A 16,805-nucleotide genomic window follows, 5' to 3' on the forward strand; every position below is an offset into this window, starting at 1 on the left:
GTTGCTTATGTGCAGCAGTATTTCATGGTGGTAGCAACAGAGGGGTTTACCAGCCGAACTGATACTTACACAAGGACACAGGAAAAGCTGTGCAGGCAAAAGCAACTTTTGTTAGCAATATTTCATGGTGTCAACACAGTTTTTTGACAGTTGAAGATCCAGTGAAGGCCTTTTCTGGAGAGAAATATTTGTGTGTAGAAGTGAGTTGTTTTCTGGTGAAAGTGGCCATTTTGTTTTGTCTTTTTTCCTTGTATTTTGTTTTGAGAAGCAGTTTCTGAGAAGAAAAGGATTTGTACGTTGTTTTATATTTAGTTATGGTCATGACTCAGGAGACCAGTATGGAAAAGCACATTTTATACATGTAATTTAAATACACAGTTACTTTGCTAAGTGTCGCACATTGCTATCTTGGCATAAAGAACCAAATATGTCTTAAGAAAAAGTAAGAAGAACAGAGTGAATAAAAGTGTTAATCTTTAGAAAGACCAAATTTGGTCTCCAGTGTCCTTTTAATTTAATTTGACTCATTCCACTACTTAGACTATATAAATCAGACTTTAAACATTCTGTTTCATCTCCTACATTTTGCCATACCCTGCAATATGAAGCACTTTTTCAGTATTGAACTCATTATAGTGTTATTGTTGCTACTATAAAAGTACTTTTTTTAATAGTAAATCTTTTTCCTATATGCATATAGTGTAGTGGGTCAAACATTTGTGAAGATATGTATTTTCAGTATTTCTATGCCTTCTATATTCTAAACCTTTTACTAGCTTCTTTGATTTTTTTTTAAAAAAATATTTTATATCAGAACACCAATTTCTTGAACTGTGATTTCTTCAGTTTTATTACAATCATGTACTTTTTCTCAGATCATGGGATGCTTTTTCTTGTATCTGTTAAGTAAAATGTTCTTTTTCATTCTATATAAGTTCATCTAAAAACATGAAACTAAAGCTTATGAAGGCAAGTAATCGTGAAACTAAGTTTTCATTTAAGAATTATAAGTATCTTTATTAGTTTATAAGAAAAAGAATAAATGGAGCTCTTTGTTTTGGTAAATTGAGCAGGCGTGTTCTGGCATGTTCCATGTACTGATGTAATGGTTTTTGCTGTTTGAGTTTTGTCTTTGTGTTGCTTTTTCTGTGTAGGACATTCTTGTAATTCAAATGGAAAACAAACATTCTGATTTTTCCAGTGTCTTACACTGATAAAGGCCGCTCTTTAAAGAAGCTGTGAGTGTACATGGGTTTGAAGAATAAGGTTGAGGTTTGGGATCAGAATAAACAGGAAATTTCAAGTTTTCATACACTTTTACCATAATACAAGACATCAAAATGGAGTAAATGCCGTGCATGTTCAGGAGAGCTACTCCATGGAAGCAGTATCTTCCCTTCTATCTGCATGAGACGCATGAAATAAATATGCTGAAATGACTTGTCAGAGCTATGCAGCAGCTCTATTTTCTCTTTTAAGGTAGTTTAATTCTCATCTGTATCAAAATACTAGCAAATGAATAAATGGATGGAAAACTCACTTCCTTGTGTTGCTAAACTTTTTGAGACTGCCTGACTTTATGCTTAACAAGACAAATACTCAGTTACTGGTTTTATCAGAATCTAGAGTGTTTTTCTTTTAAACTCACTAAATGCCCTAACCATTGGACTACCGATTCTTCTTGGATATACTTCACTCTTGTTTTGGTTATGAATTCTATATTTCTCTTTGACCAATTATTTTCTCTCAGCATACAGTCCAACTTTCTCCTTTCGAAATGCTGTTAATCCATTACAGCTAAAGTACCTTTATCACTGCAGGAGTACCTACATATGGGGCATTATATTGCATCTCCTTAGTTTCTGAACATTTCAGTGTGTTCTTTTTTGAATTATTTAGTATGTTTTATAATGTGCCTTGTATGTTTGCAGAATAAAGAAATTATGAGAGTCTGCATCTCATATCATCACTTCATTTTCTACAGCTGACAGTAGATCCTGAATCTTCACATGCAAATTTGTTGGATAATGGCTAAGGGAAAAGGGACATGGATCTAGAGATCCTCTTTGCAACGAGAGTCTCTTTTAAGTTAGCATGAGTAGGCCTCAGTCAGCAAGAGTGAACAACAGCAAGAGTGAATCCCGTGGGAAAGTACTGACTAAGGTTTTGAGATGAAACATTCTCTATCTCGTCAAGGTTGGGAAGCATTCCTTGTTCTTCTTTAATCAGGGGAGGATGGAGAAATGAGCATTCTTTGTTTCTCCTAAACTAATTTATCTGGGTCTTTCCCAGGGCTTGGGCCAACAAGCCCTGGCATGGCTTGCTTGTATTTTATCCAATCAATGATTGCCTAGTAGGCATAATTAAGCAGAAGGATTATAAAAGGCTGTAATGAAAATCAATAAATTGAAGCACACTTTATCACTCATACTGAGTCGGCTGTGTTCTTCCTCCTTGGCCTGCGTCCTCGGCTTGCCCAGCCCGGCACAAATTGTACCTTTAATATTCTGTGCTAGAAAACAGCCCCTGTTTAGTAATTTACCTGGTCTCATAGGGCCAAGATTGGTAACTATCAATCTCTGAAGACTGTTTCCTTTCTTTCACACTTGAGTCTTCTTTGTCTTGTGATCCATTTGGCTAGCTCTAGCTCTAAGCCATAGTACAAGGCATTCTGTAGACTATGTGGTGAGCTGTGAAGTTTGCATTCAAATGGTAATTAGAGCCTCAACTAAAATAACTGTATTAATATAAAATTTTTATTGTAGTTTCCATCTATAAAATGAGGATAGAGTCACCACCCAGCTTACAGGGCAGTTGTAATGCATAGTTAGAGATTGTGAGGTAATCAGGTGCTATAGTGACACTGACCTTACAGGTCTAGGAGAGAAAAATAAGAAAAATGCCACTGATTTCATAGTGCCTAGATTTCACTTAATTTCTTTAAGTGAATATCAGGCCTATAGATTGTTTTATTTTTTAGATTTTCTGTTGGTTTGGTTTTTTTTTTTTTTTTTTTTTTTTTTTTTCTTCAGGGAATTAGGTATGCATATAATGGCATAATACTTAAATAATAACAATTCCAGTGCGAATCTTCCTGCTTACTGCTAAGCCTAAGCTGAAATCTTATTTGAATAACCTAGAAGGTCTTCATTCAGTCTTTCAATGCAACACTGCATTCTGAGCTACTGGAGTCTGGAGTACATGTGCACCTGCCTTTGTCTACATTATAGAAACCTTTGTGAATGATAAACATAGGAGATGGAGTAGATGTAATTAATATTACTTATCATAACCATTGATACTGTAGAATCTTCAGCAATTGACCCTTGTAACAGCTCTAATGAAAGCAAAGTCTGACAGTAAAATTAATCTGGACAAAGGAGTGGCACTTACCAGGAATGTTAGTAATACATTGTGTGCTGGCTCTATCATCTATCTGTGATATTATATATGTAAATTAAAAAAAAAAAAAAAAAAAAACAACCCACAAAAACACCCAAAAATAATTCTATTTGCCTAGCAAGGATCTTTGCTTAAAATATTTCATTTTAGTTCATATGCTTTAAGTTCATAATTTAACATCATATAGCTATTTAACAGTAGACTTACTTACTACAGGAGCTTTCTCTATATATGCCAGGTCTTACAAATTTATCAGTGAAATCAATTGAATCATTGAATATAGTAAATAAGAAAACACAATTTTCCAATAGAAAATTTGGTATCTGAGGTGGTGCTTTAATTGTGTTAATATTAAGAGTGTATAAGGAGGGGTGGCTCAAGAGAATAGGACATAAAGCTGAAGAGTTGGAAATACAGATTTGATCTCTGACGTTCTAACACTTTGTGTAACCTTTGACATATCATTTATTCTTCATGTGCCTAAACTCCCTTTCTGTTTAAAGGATAATAGCTCAGCTATGCTGAATAGGACGTGACAGTGATAATGCTTTAAAATTTTGAGAGTCTCTGTGATTCTCTAGTGTTAGGAGACACATAAACATTCAAGGTAAATGCAATACAACACTGATATAGGCAAAGGCTGATGTCTCCAGAATAGTTATCCACTCTCATAATGATGGCTTTAGAGCAGGATTTCCTAAGATTTCAAAACAATTAACCATTTATCCAACTACTTTTCATTGTCAAAAGCTGTGTTTCTCTACATTATTTATATTATTCAATCCTTTACACTATGTAGGTAGCACAGTAACTCTGTAAAAGTAACCGTGCTTTCTAATTGCAACCTTTTTTTTTTTTTTTTTTTCTTTTTTTCCTTCTAACTAGAGTCTGTGTGTATTTACACCACCAGGAGCTAAAGAAGGACAACCACGGCTCATTCCTGCAGGGCCCATTGCACATGGCACTACAGTATCTGCTTATGTAGCCAGATCCAGAAAAACGTTGTTAGTAGAAGATATTCTGGGGGTAAAAAGATTTCTCTTTTTAATTAGATGATTACAGCATGTTCTTAGAATGAATATTTTGATGCTGAAATGTTTAGTGAGCTGAATGTATAATGGTAGAATTTACATATGTCTTGCTACCAAGAAAATAAATTTGAGTTTGGATTAGCTTGATGTAATAACTTCAGAATATCTTATTTATTTTTAAGTTTAAAGATTAACTTTTGTTGTTGTTGTCAGATAAGGGAAATAATGGTATCATAGTCACTTGGAGAGAAAAAAACCTATCAGTCTAAACTCCTGTCCTCCTGGTGTTGAAATACTTGATGTGCTAATACCAAACAAGAAGACTTCCATATAGTCAATCAAAGTTTGATTAAATTATAATGCAGAGATCACACTGCCAAGAATGTCAATCAGAATTCTGATTATTAGATAGGATTTTGATCTCTGCTTGCACTAATGTAAAGCTACAATACTTATATCAGTAGACCTATGTGAAAGGCCACTAATGTAACTGATACAAAAATTCAAGCCTTTGTCTGTAAAAGGATTCAGGAAATCCTAAGGTGATAGTCTAATAATTCTTGTCACTCTCTATGTCTCTTTTTAAATTTTTTTTTAAAAGCTTCATCCTCTAGTCTCATCTATGCAATTCTATGAAACTGGTATCTAAACTGTACTTTATAAGAACAATTTAAGATCAGCTGGTTATGAGAACACCAAGGAAGTTTAAATTCTCTTCCCTCTTCAGTCTTTTCTATCCTTTTAAGTTCTGTCCAGAATAACAATCTTTAGATACTGTGGCCAAAATTGGACATTGCTGTCTCTAGTTTAAAAAACATTTGTTAAAAAATGTATGACCTTTTTTTAGGCAAACCCCAGCTATAAACAAAATACCAAATGCCTATTGTGAGTACATATAATCAGAACCACAAAAACAAAAAGCAGAAGCTGCTTTCACTGTAGTAACAGTCAGTGTTTTCTATACAACCTTGTCTATAAAGATTTTATAAGTTGTTAGGTTTTTTCAGTCATATATAGGGCTTAAATTGTTACTGGCAATTTCTAATTAATATGATATCCTTGTATATGGGGGTTGTATGTTTTGATTTTACATTCAGAATAAAATTGGGGAGGAAGAGGATGATAATGGGCAGTGGGGAGGAGTTTTGAACTTTTTTGTTGGTTTACAGTTTCAATGGATTATTGACCCAAGAGGGAGATTTATTTTGGTGTCATGGTTTGCCTTCATGTGATTTTAGGATCATTTGAACAGCAAAAGGGAAGTTCTTGCAGATAGACTTGCCAGCCCTTTTTTTGGGGAGTGCAGAATTAAAAGGTGAAAGCAGGAGACTCATGTTGGAAAGTGCTTCCCACTCTCTCCTGTCTGTCATTTTTTCAGATTGATTGTCATCTTAGTAATTAAGGTAGAGATTGCTTGCTGTTTTCTTTGAGAAAGGGGAGACTTTGATCAGCCTTGAAGGAGAGTCTGTCTTGCCTAAGCATAACCTGCGGAGAGCATCTAGGACGAATTAAGTACTGAAGGACTGATGCACAACAAAGGGGGTCTCACACACTTCATATCTGCTAGTTACTGCCTTACTAACTGTAACATCCAGGTGGTTTCTCGGGTCTTTGTGAGTTTTTCTACATGGGGAACTGAAGCTATAAAGTTTTGGACATTGCCTATGTAAATTAAAATTTATGAATTTGGGCATTTTAGAGTAGATGGTAGGATTATTTTAACATTTGTTCCTATAACTTTTGCACTGGTTCATTCAGGATGCATAAGCAAGAGAACGAGGAAGATTCTTACTGTCATGAATAATTTTTTTGTGAACACATTTCCTCCTCAGGAGTTGGTTGAGGATTATAATTCTGTATAACCTAAAGCCTTAGCTTCAGGTTTCAAATTTTGTTCTCATGCAAGCATTGCTGTCTGCTTGGTAACACTGAAATGTGAGCAGTCCACTTCATGATTACAAATGCTTGGGAGTTTTTTTGGCGGGGTGGAAGGATGTAGTGAGGTAGTGTTGTTTGTTTGGGTTTTTACTTAAACTGGACTGGCATTAGCAATTAAGTGCTGGTTTTGCTGCCTGTGAGATATTGTAAAAACAAACCCAAAGCTGTGTCTGATAGCACAGCTAATTCTGACTTTACATCAATAAAGTTACGTGTATATAAAAATCAATGCTGAGGCTTTTTTTTATTGCATATTTTTAGTCAATGTCTTAATACTGCGTGTAAATTATGCTGAGAGATATGAGTTTTAGTGAATTTCATCATGTTCCTGAATGTTTGATCAGCCAGGAGAAGGAGGAAAAGTCAGTTAATGTTGCATTCATATAATGTTGCTTTTATGTTAATGTTATGATATTTACGTTTTATCAGACTATGTTTACATTTTCTAGGATGAGCGATTTCCGAAAGGTACTGGACTGGAATCAGGGACTCGTATCCAATCTGTTCTGTGTTTGCCAATTGTCACTGCAATTGGTGATCTGATTGGTATCCTGGAGCTTTACCGTCACTGGGGCAAAGAAGCCTTCCACCTTAGTCACCAAGAGGTGAGTTTATGCTGGTACCTGGATGACCAGCTAATCTAGCTGCCGTTCGTAAAGCTCTCTTCTGATTTTTTTTTTCCTTCTGACGCTTCCCAATCCAGATATTCTCATTCATAACCATCTTGCCATTTCCATGACTGTTCTCTAAATTGCATGGTTTACTGTATATAAGGCCTGTGTAGCTACATTGTCCGTATATGTCTGTTTGTCAAGCCAAAGTTATGAATTGTTAGCCAAGTACAAACAAATTTGAAAATGGAGCAGATGTCTCAAAGGGTGTTGATGTATTAAAGGTGTTAGAAGTGCATCTTAGATCTCATGTCTGGCTGAGGATCCTTGTTATGTCCCATCTAATCTTTAAGATGGCTCTCACATTGAGATGAATGTACCATTCATTTCTTACTGTACCCTTCCCTAGGGAAGGGAACCTGAACACAGAGATTAGGACAAAATGGGGTGAGTTCTAGCCAGGTCTGTTGTCTTGATAGTGGTACAAGATGCACCATGAAGCAGTTTAGCTGTACTGAACAGGAATTATTCTTGTGAAAATAAAAGAAAATGTGCAGACAAGAGATATTAAAACTCACCCTTCCAAGGAAGGAAAAATCAGCAATTTTTGTCAATTATATAGTCTGTTTATCACTAACCTAAGTAGCCTAGCATGCATGTGATGCTCATACACGTATATTAGTTGGGCAGTCAATGTCACTTCAGCCTCAGTGTCGTACCTGGTATTTTTTCACCAGTATGTAGAGTTCATGGTAGGGGGCTGTATTAGTATGGTGGTGCCAGTGTCCCTGCTTGCAGAGCAAAGAACAGGCATTCATACAAAACCAGACTTCATTAATTCTGCTTCTTACATGTAACATATTCGCTTTTTTTTTTAATTGCCCTATTACATTAATCGATCTACAATTCAGATAGGTCTCAGGCATGCATTGTTCTGTGCAAATATTAATCTTTTATGTTATATGAAATACCTCTGTAGCTGAAGTTCATGAATCTTCTACTTGGAAAAGACTGGCTGCTAAATAAAAGTACTTTGTTAATAAATTAAAAATATTTTAAGGTCACTTTCTGAGTGTTCTAAAGCATTCTTTTCATTTTCAGGTTTCAGAAAGCCTTTGGATACCATAGCAGTTTTTATAAAATGTGTACAATGTGTTCTGTGAAAAAAAAAAAAAAAAAAAAACAAAACAAAAAAAAAAACACACCTAAAAAACAATTTGTAAAAAGTACCTTAGGAGTGTATGTAGGAGTGTGTGCAGCAGCAGACCTTTTGTACTTCTGTCCTCTGTGTTCCTATAAAGCTTCTGTGTTTCAAGGACAGGAGATTATGCATGGTAGCACATCTTAGTCAACTACAATTTACATGACATTTGTTTGAAATGTTGCCTGGAAACTGTCATAGTTAAAACACTAGTCTTGATCTGAGGGATCAGGTCTGGTTCTTCTGCCACCAAAATGGTAGTCAAAGAAACAGTGCCTGTTTACAGCTGGAAATAGCTGTGGCTGAAGTGATACAGCCCCAGAAAGAAGTTATGGGATATTTTGTTTCTGTGGCAGATGCCTTTCAACAATGTACATAATGTAATTTTCAAAGCCCTTGGCCTATGGGATGTTTGTTTTGATGTTGTATTTCTGACCTAATGGGTTCCCAATACCACTTCTGAAGAGCATTGGTAAGCATTTTTTTGATACAAAAATGGGGATCATTCTCTTCTGACTGAATGTACCTCACTAAAATTGAAACACTCACAAGTATACTGAGGCTTTCACAAAATAACTGTCTTCTCACAAATTGTTACTGCCTACTTGTCTAAAACAGCAGCTTAGCAGCAAGATAGAGAAAGCAATCATGTAACTGATGTGCACTTTTCAAGGTTTCTTCAGAGTTAGTTTCTTCTCTTTTGTTTCAGGTTGCAACAGCAAATCTTGCATGGGCTTCAGTAGCAATACATCAAGTACAAGTAAGTGTGGGTGGTTTTTCATTTTTTCATTGTGTAACTCTTCCACAACTTGATTAGTAGGAACATGGATTATGATCCAATTTAAGTGGAGGTCACTACAAAAACATTGATTCAAGCCCCTTCCCTGAACCTGGGAAAAATACATTAACATTTTGGTGTTCATTGAGCTAGTTTTCCTCACTTGCAACTGTGGATCAAGTAACTTAACGGTATTTTTCCTAAAGGAAAAAGAAACTTTAACAAAGTAGATAAATAATTGTTAAAGCAGAATTATAATAACTTTTCAAGTTTTTTTTCTTGCAAGAAGGCAACAGTTAGGCCAACTGTTTGCTTTCCTCCTAGTTTGGTGTTCAGTTTGAGACTATTAGGTGTTGCTGGCTAAGCCTACTTTAAGCCATCCTTGCTAGCTGCTTCATGGTCCTGTAACTACTCTCACTAAGGATGCTTCATGCTGTCCCTAGTTGAGTGCCTAATGAAGCTCCATGTGGTGCAAGCTGCTCTAGCAAACCCCAGCAGCTTTGCTAATAGGTTTTGTTACTTCAGCTAATAGAAGATGGTAACACTGAAGCTAAACATATTCACATAGCTCACAGAAGATGCTAAAATATATTCTTATGTCAACTCACAGGAGGAAGTTCATGACATTCTTTTTTCCAAGGTGTCTTTCATACACTTAGAATCATAGAATTGTTTAGGTTGGAAAAGACCTGTAAGATCAAGTCCAACTGTTAATTTAGCACTGCTGAGTTCGCCACTAAACCATGTGCCTAAGCACCACATCTACACGTCTTTTAAATACCTCCAGGAATGGTGACTCAACCACTTCACTGGGCAGCCTGTTCCAATGCTTTGAGAACCCTTCAGTGAAGAAAGTTTTCCTAATATCCAATTTAAACCTCCCCAGCACAACTTGAGGCCATTTCCTCTTGTCCTATCACCTGTTACTTGGGAAAAGAGACCGATGCCCACCTCGCTACAACCTCCTCTCAGGCAGCTATAGAGAGTGATAAGGTTTCCCTCCTGTCTCCTTTTCTCCAGACTAAACAAAACCAGTTCCCTCAGCCGCTCCTCATAAGACTTGTGCTCTAGACCCTTCACCAGCTTTGTTGCCCTTCTCTGGACGTGCTGCAGCACCTCAATGTCTTTCTTGTAGTGAGGGGCCTAAAACTGAACACAGTATTTGAGGTGAGGCCTCACCAATGCCGAGCGCAGGGGAACGATCATTTACCTGGTCCTGCTGGACACACTATTTTTACACAATCCAGGATGCTGTTGGCCTTCTTGGCCACCTGGGCACACTGCTGGCTCACATTCACCTGGCTGAGGACCAACACCACCAGGTCCTTTTCCATCAGACGGCTTTCCAGCCACTCTGCCCCAAGCCTGTAGCGCTCCATGGGGTTGTTGTGACACAAGTGCAGGACCCGGCACTCAGCCTTGTTGAACCTCATACAGTTGACCTTAGCTCAATCAGATCAACACTCCTGCCCAACTTGGTGTCATCTGCAAACTTAATGAGGGTGCACTCAATCCTCTCATCCAGATCATTGTCAGAAGACTTGCACAACGCTTCTTGCTTTTATTTTCTAGACTATTTGACACCTTGGTGCTGGAAGTCATTGACTTTGTTAGGATGGTCATTCACCCTGGCATATTTAGGCAGAAATAGCTAGCATAGACTATTGTACACTAGTAGAATTGCAATTGCATGTGGTTGTAGCTTTACTTTGTAACAATGACTCCCTCCTTCACTGAGAATTGTTTCACAGGTAACAAAACAAAACATGGAAAGTTTAGTTTAAGCCTGTCTGTTGGTCATTTTAATTTCTCTCCCTTCTGCTAAGCAGAAGGCTTACCCTTCCCAAGTTTTTGCATGAGAAGAATGCAAGAGTTTTGATCTGGCATTGGGCTATACCTACCCCTACCAGACTCACGCTGGTTTTTAGGAAGTAGTGTATATCAAGCAGTTGTACCTAGTTACATAATTATATACAAGAGTCTTGTGGATGTAGTTTGTCATATTTCGCATATTTATGTCTGTTTGCATTGCATAGATGAAAGTAACTACTAGTTCTGAGTGATATTTTGTTGTGTAAATGATACAAAGAATAGAGGCTTGTTTTTCTTTTTTTGACCTCAGTACTTGCTCTAGTAACATACAGGTGTACAATTGTACTTTAGATACAGAGTATGCAATTAGGTGAAGTAAAAATACAGTTCAAAGCTTTGCTTCATCTGACACTTTGCTTCTAAATTATAGTATGCATACTATCTTTTGTGTTCATATTCATGTTCATTTCTCCCAAAGTTGATCATATATCATCTGCTACTTAGCTTACTTGCCTCATGTCAGTCTTCAGTTGTGTCTACATGCTACTTTGCAACCTGGAAAAAAGGTGGTAAAAGTGTTTATAAGGAAGAAAACAAAATATTTTACATTCTCAGGATAGCTGAGGGTGTGGATTAGGAGGTGTTGTTAATGTGATTCTATAACCACATTCAGTGGCAGCCTTTGAGGCAGCATGAACAAGTATAACAACCAACATCTTTCAAAGTCTTAAGAAAGATGTTACTTAAATTTGTGTTTTAACTTCAGCATCTAAGATTTAAGCCCAGCACACAAATCCAGCTTTGAATTTTATACAGTGCTGTAACATATGTATATACTAGTAGTGGTATTTTTTTAATTCAAATTAAATTGGTAGACTCTGTGACTTCAGTGTTCTGGAGCAAATGACAACATGATTTGTGCTTCCAGGTGTGCCGAGGTCTTGCCAAGCAGACTGAACTGAATGACTTCTTGCTTGATGTATCAAAGTAAGTGTGATTTGCTTTATAAACCTCATCAATTTATTTTGATGAGCTTTTCTAACATGGCTCTTCCAATCTTCCTGTGTACCTCGCAACCAGGTGCAATGGCACACGTTGGAGGGTGGGAAAACTTCAGCACAGGGACAAGAACTAATAATGTTTGTGACAATGGTGTATGCCCATTAAACTTTTTTTTTTGTTGGTAGCGCAGAAGAAAGTGTAACATCCAGTTATACCTTGCAGAATTCGTTTACTCTTGTGGACTTTTGCATGGGGGTTTTTTTGCCCTTTTTCCTTCCCCTCTTCTGCCAGAGTTAAACATGGCCCTTTTCTGACAAGTGACAAAGAAGCTTGCCATCTCTTTTCATGACCAATTCTAGAAGGTTTGAAAGGACTTTATGAAAAGTTAGCTTGTTTCATCTTTCCTCCCCTTTTTAGACACACACACATACATGAGTATATGCATTTCAGGGATATATCGTTGAAGAATCAGGGATGCCACATGATTGTTCTTACCCTGCAGTTTCTGGAGGATCTCTTTTCTTTTTCAAAAACTATAACTGCATTTAGTATGTTTTAATTTCTTGTCACAATAAATGCAAGATTAAATTGAAAACACAGTAAGAGTATGAAAGTTTGGGCTTAAACTTTCAAAGTCAGTTTACTGTTTTGGATGATCTGCTCTTCCTTCATCCCTTTTGGTTTTTTGCTGCCATTAGCATCTTTAAATAGTAGAGATAGGCAATAAATTAAAAGACAGACCAGAGTTGTATTTTTGGTAAGTAACAGTCTCGGGTGCTTAACAGCATTTTATCAAACTAGTTGGTTGAAGAATTTCTAAATGCATCACAAAGGACTGATAATACTGTGGAAAAATGAGATGTCTAGTATTTTTGCTGTTAAAAACACTTCTTGGGTCTTGATGAACAATTCTCAAAGTGATGAGATTACAGGACGTCCAAGATTTCTATGCCATTCCTCAGGAATTCAGGCAGCCAAGTCCACTTGGCTGGAATGGGGAGTAATACACCGCAGGGAGGAGTCTACCCCCTTCCAAGGAGGACAAGCTGGTTATATCCAGATGTTTATCCTAGCTTTTTTCCTCAGGGATGGCTTTTTTTCCTTTTATTTCAGTTTAGGCTCAGAGTGTGTCTCCTAAAGGGCACTCATCATTCCCTTGCCAGAGCTACCCATTTACTGCAGTGTCTTGCACCATTATGTTCCTTTCCAGGGTGCTTTTATGCTGCTAACATCTGTACTGAGCTAATTTATCATAGAACTCTGGATTAATCTACCCAAATTTATGGGCTATCAATTTACTCTTGGTATGTAGTGCTGAGAGTATTTTAAAGAACTTTGCAATTGTTTTAATTAAGATAAATATTACAATACCTACTGCAAATATTTAATATGTGTTTCTATAAGAAAATACCTCTCATACAGCATTATCAATTCCTAGAATTGTTTAGTTTTAACAAAAAGGAAACCCTATGTTTTGAACCACAAAATTGGCATATCATTTAATAACAACTTCATGAACTTCATGTAGGTAAAGACTTGCACTAGCAAGAAAATAATTAGTTTCCTCTTGGAAATGGTCTGTACCTTTTCTTACATGAAAAGAGGGTTTCCAATTCAGTGAGGAAATTGTTAGCATGCAATGTCACTGGGACATCTTCTGTAACATTTTAAAAAGGGCATAATATGCAGTGCTCTACCTCTTCATGTCCCTGACAGTGTAAGACTAGCGTACTATATATTTAATTTCCACTAGACCCAAACAGAACTGAGCTGTATATATGTTCGAGGCCATGGGACAATGTCTTTCCCTCTGCTGGGAACATTGTAGTCCCGGTGTTATTAAGACTTGACATGTGAAAGGTTTAGACTTATTTTACTAATAAGTTTGACCTTTATCTTTCAATGCTCTTAACTGTCCTTGGACAGTTACTACTTTGCTGTGAAACTGAGATACTTTTTTTTTTTTTTTACGTCATAAGATCACTCTTTTTCTGAAACTTCAATATGCTACACCTGGGTTGTTAGAGAAGACTCATTAAGAGCGTTATAAATTGTTTGCCTTTTAAATAGCATTAAGAGTTGGATAATATGACAAGAACTTAGCTACAGTAAGAGTTCATTAGCTCTCAGTACGTAGTACTCTATGCATGAACCTAATGAGATATTTTGAAAACATGTAGATAATATATATCAGCAATAGAAGAAATTATATTTTTTTAAAACTTTTGAATTGATTTTCTTTTTCTTTTTACTTCTTCTTTTAAAATATTCAGTGTGTAAATAGTGCCAAAGCGTTTTGATACATTCTTGGTGCTGCTCAGCAGGGGCCTGTTCAATCTTTGTTAGGCAATGTTTGGTAGTCTTTTCCTTTTCTACAGAGAAAATTCTACATATTATAGAGAATATTCTACAATTCTGTCATTGTATAATAATGGCTTAAAGGAACAGAGCTAGGACCATTTCTCAATTCCCTTCTTCTATAGCAAGCCTGTCAGTGATTTTCAAGGTGCAGAGGTTTGTCCTTGCCTATTTGGGATCCACTGTTAAGTGGTTGTGAAACAAGAGCCTATGACAGCCATTTGAGAAGTGTTTGACTAAATGCCAATGTTAACTGACTTCTCTTTCTCTGCAGAACGTATTTTGATAATATAGTTGCAATAGATTCTCTACTTGAACATATAATGGTAAGTTGTCTTTTTCACTTCTAAGTTAATTAGTTATTAAAGTCCTTAATTCTCCTTTTCTTGGAATAAGACATTACATCCTTGACATATATGAGCTGTTTCTAATGGACACGTGACACAAACAGTACTAACGTGTCTATATGGAAAAAGGTAATGAAGGTCAGTTTGATTTTTCATTGTCTCAACAGCTTCATTTCACAGCTTTCATAAGTAATGAAACATGACTGTATCTGAACTAAATAGTTACTATTGTGTTTTAGAGAAGGTTTGAAAATTGTAACAGAAAGTCTTCTGGTTTTCTTTTTATTTCACCTTCTATTGCTTCCTTTTTCCCAAATTCATTTTGCTACATGCTGAAAAACACTCCTGCAAAAGTTATTGTCTGTAGGAAGGACTAGAGGTCAAACATTTGTTCCAGTTTCTGAATGAGACATGCAAAACATGACATCCCTTTTGCTTTGCAAAAGTATTTACACCCATAACTAGAGTGTCAGAGTCAGTCGAAGTTTTATAAAAATGAATAACGCCAAGTCCATTGAAATAACTAATCAATTAATTAAAAGTACCTTTGAGAAACAGATTATAATTTTATGAATCAATTTTGAATTAATAATTATTTCCTGAATAGTGTTTACAGATACATACGGACTGCTTGTTTGTAGCACATTTTGAATGCATGATATATGAATGATGCTTTTTAGCTTCAGGCAAATTCATTGCATACTGCAGTTCGTTTTTCTGAATGTCAATCTTAATCAGGTCTGTGATACTATTGTTTAAATTTGCATATTCAAAAAATTACTCTGCAGCAGTAATCTGATACTTGCTCCAGTCTTCAAAGTGATATTCTTATCTAGACTATTCAAAGACAACAAACTTAGAATGCAAACAATATTAATGTGGTTTTATTTAGAAACTTGAATTAGTAATGGAAAATATTCTGCAGTATTTGTCTTATTCTAGTTAGTACACAGTCAAAAATTCTGCACATAGGAGACATTTCTGAACATTGACTTTTCCAATTTAAATGAACCGCTTAAAAATAGCTTAGCATTTAAAAGAACTGGTGTAGTATAACATATGGTATTGAGAACAAATATTGATATTCTTCCCTGTTCTTCCCTATGAATAGAGGTCTGGTGGAAAACACGATTGGCAGTAAAATATGCTTACTCTTTCATCTTCTTTTCCAACACTTGGCTGCATCATGATTCTGCATTTTAACCCGTGTAGATGTTTCATACTCAGCTTCCTTTGAAAGCTGTAGCAGTTGGCTGTTCCTTGGGCCAATTAATTGAATTATGTGTTTGCACATTTATTGCCATTTTATGGGAGCGTGATTTTATAATTATGTGGCTTATTCTGTGTCTCACATTGAGAAAAGAGTGGAATTCCATTTCACCTCACTGCTTCACCCTCTGGTGATTGCACTTAAAGTTTGATTTCTTCCTGTAATAATAAAGAAAGAAGTATAGGGATTTTACCATTCTTTTCATTTTTATTTTCATTAAAATCCCTCATCAAAGTTGGTGGTTTAAGGGTGTTTTGGATATAGATGCAAGGAGAGAAACGGAAGTTCAAGTTGCCTTGCAAATTTTCCTACCAATATGCTTGAGTAGTTACAAGCAACCTGCCCAAAAGGTAGTTCCTGGCATCCCTATTGACAATGCAAAGCATACCTTTTGTACTAATAGTCCCCTTCAGCTGCTGGCCTGGATTTAAGCTAGAACTTTAGAGAAGTAAGATTTTTTCATCCCATTAACTATTCCTCTCAGTTGGTACTGTTTAAGCAGTTATTTTTGAAAGGCATCAGTCGTGACCAAGGTAAGTTCTTGAGTCATATATATTAGAACACGAAAGTTTAATTTTATAGAATCTGATATAGGAGGTATGTATAGAAATGTATAGAAAGAAATCTGTTAAAGTTTCAGAATAGGCATAGAGAAACATATACTAGATGCCTTGTCCTTTCTGGCACAGTTTATATTCACAGTGTTTTGAGCAAAGGAATAAGTGGTGTGAGTGGTCAAGATCTTTAAACTTCTTAATGCTCTGAGTGGGACATATTTAACAGTCTTCCTGACTTTCTAGAGCTCTGATGGAGCATATGGAATAGAAAGCAACAGAATCCTTCCAGCCACAGATTCTGTCAGTACGGGAAGGCCCTCCAAGTTTTGTAGAGTCGATATAGATGGTTTCTGTGCTGTTCCCATTACACAGCTTACATGACATGGGATCTCCCAACTAATGATTTATTGTCTCAGGTTTTTTCTGACAAATAACATTTGTCTATTTGCATTAATATGCAATGAAATATTTTACATTTTTGTTTTTATTTTTGAAAGA

General features: G+C 36.1%; 1 protein-coding gene across 3 annotated transcripts in view; it reads left to right on the forward strand.

The window, feature by feature from the left end:
* PDE10A (phosphodiesterase 10A) overlaps window positions 1-16,805 on the forward strand; it is a 190,743-nt gene that overhangs the window by 136,949 nt on the left and 36,989 nt on the right. For all 3 annotated transcript variants that reach the window (XM_033011622.2, XM_033011623.2, XM_033011621.2), the window contains 5 exons: window positions 4,288-4,428; window positions 6,821-6,976; window positions 8,893-8,943; window positions 11,702-11,760; window positions 14,408-14,459. In XM_033011622.2, coding sequence (XP_032867513.1) covers window positions 4,288-4,428; window positions 6,821-6,976; window positions 8,893-8,943; window positions 11,702-11,760; window positions 14,408-14,459 — 459 coding nt within the window. The remainder of the gene's footprint in view (window positions 1-4,287; window positions 4,429-6,820; window positions 6,977-8,892; window positions 8,944-11,701; window positions 11,761-14,407; window positions 14,460-16,805) is intronic.

Source organism: Tyto alba, unplaced genomic scaffold, assembly GCF_018691265.1.
Source record: "Tyto alba isolate M040663 unplaced genomic scaffold, T.alba_DEE_v4.0 Super-Scaffold_22, whole genome shotgun sequence".
Classification (NCBI taxonomy): domain Eukaryota; kingdom Metazoa; phylum Chordata; class Aves; order Strigiformes; family Tytonidae; genus Tyto; species Tyto alba.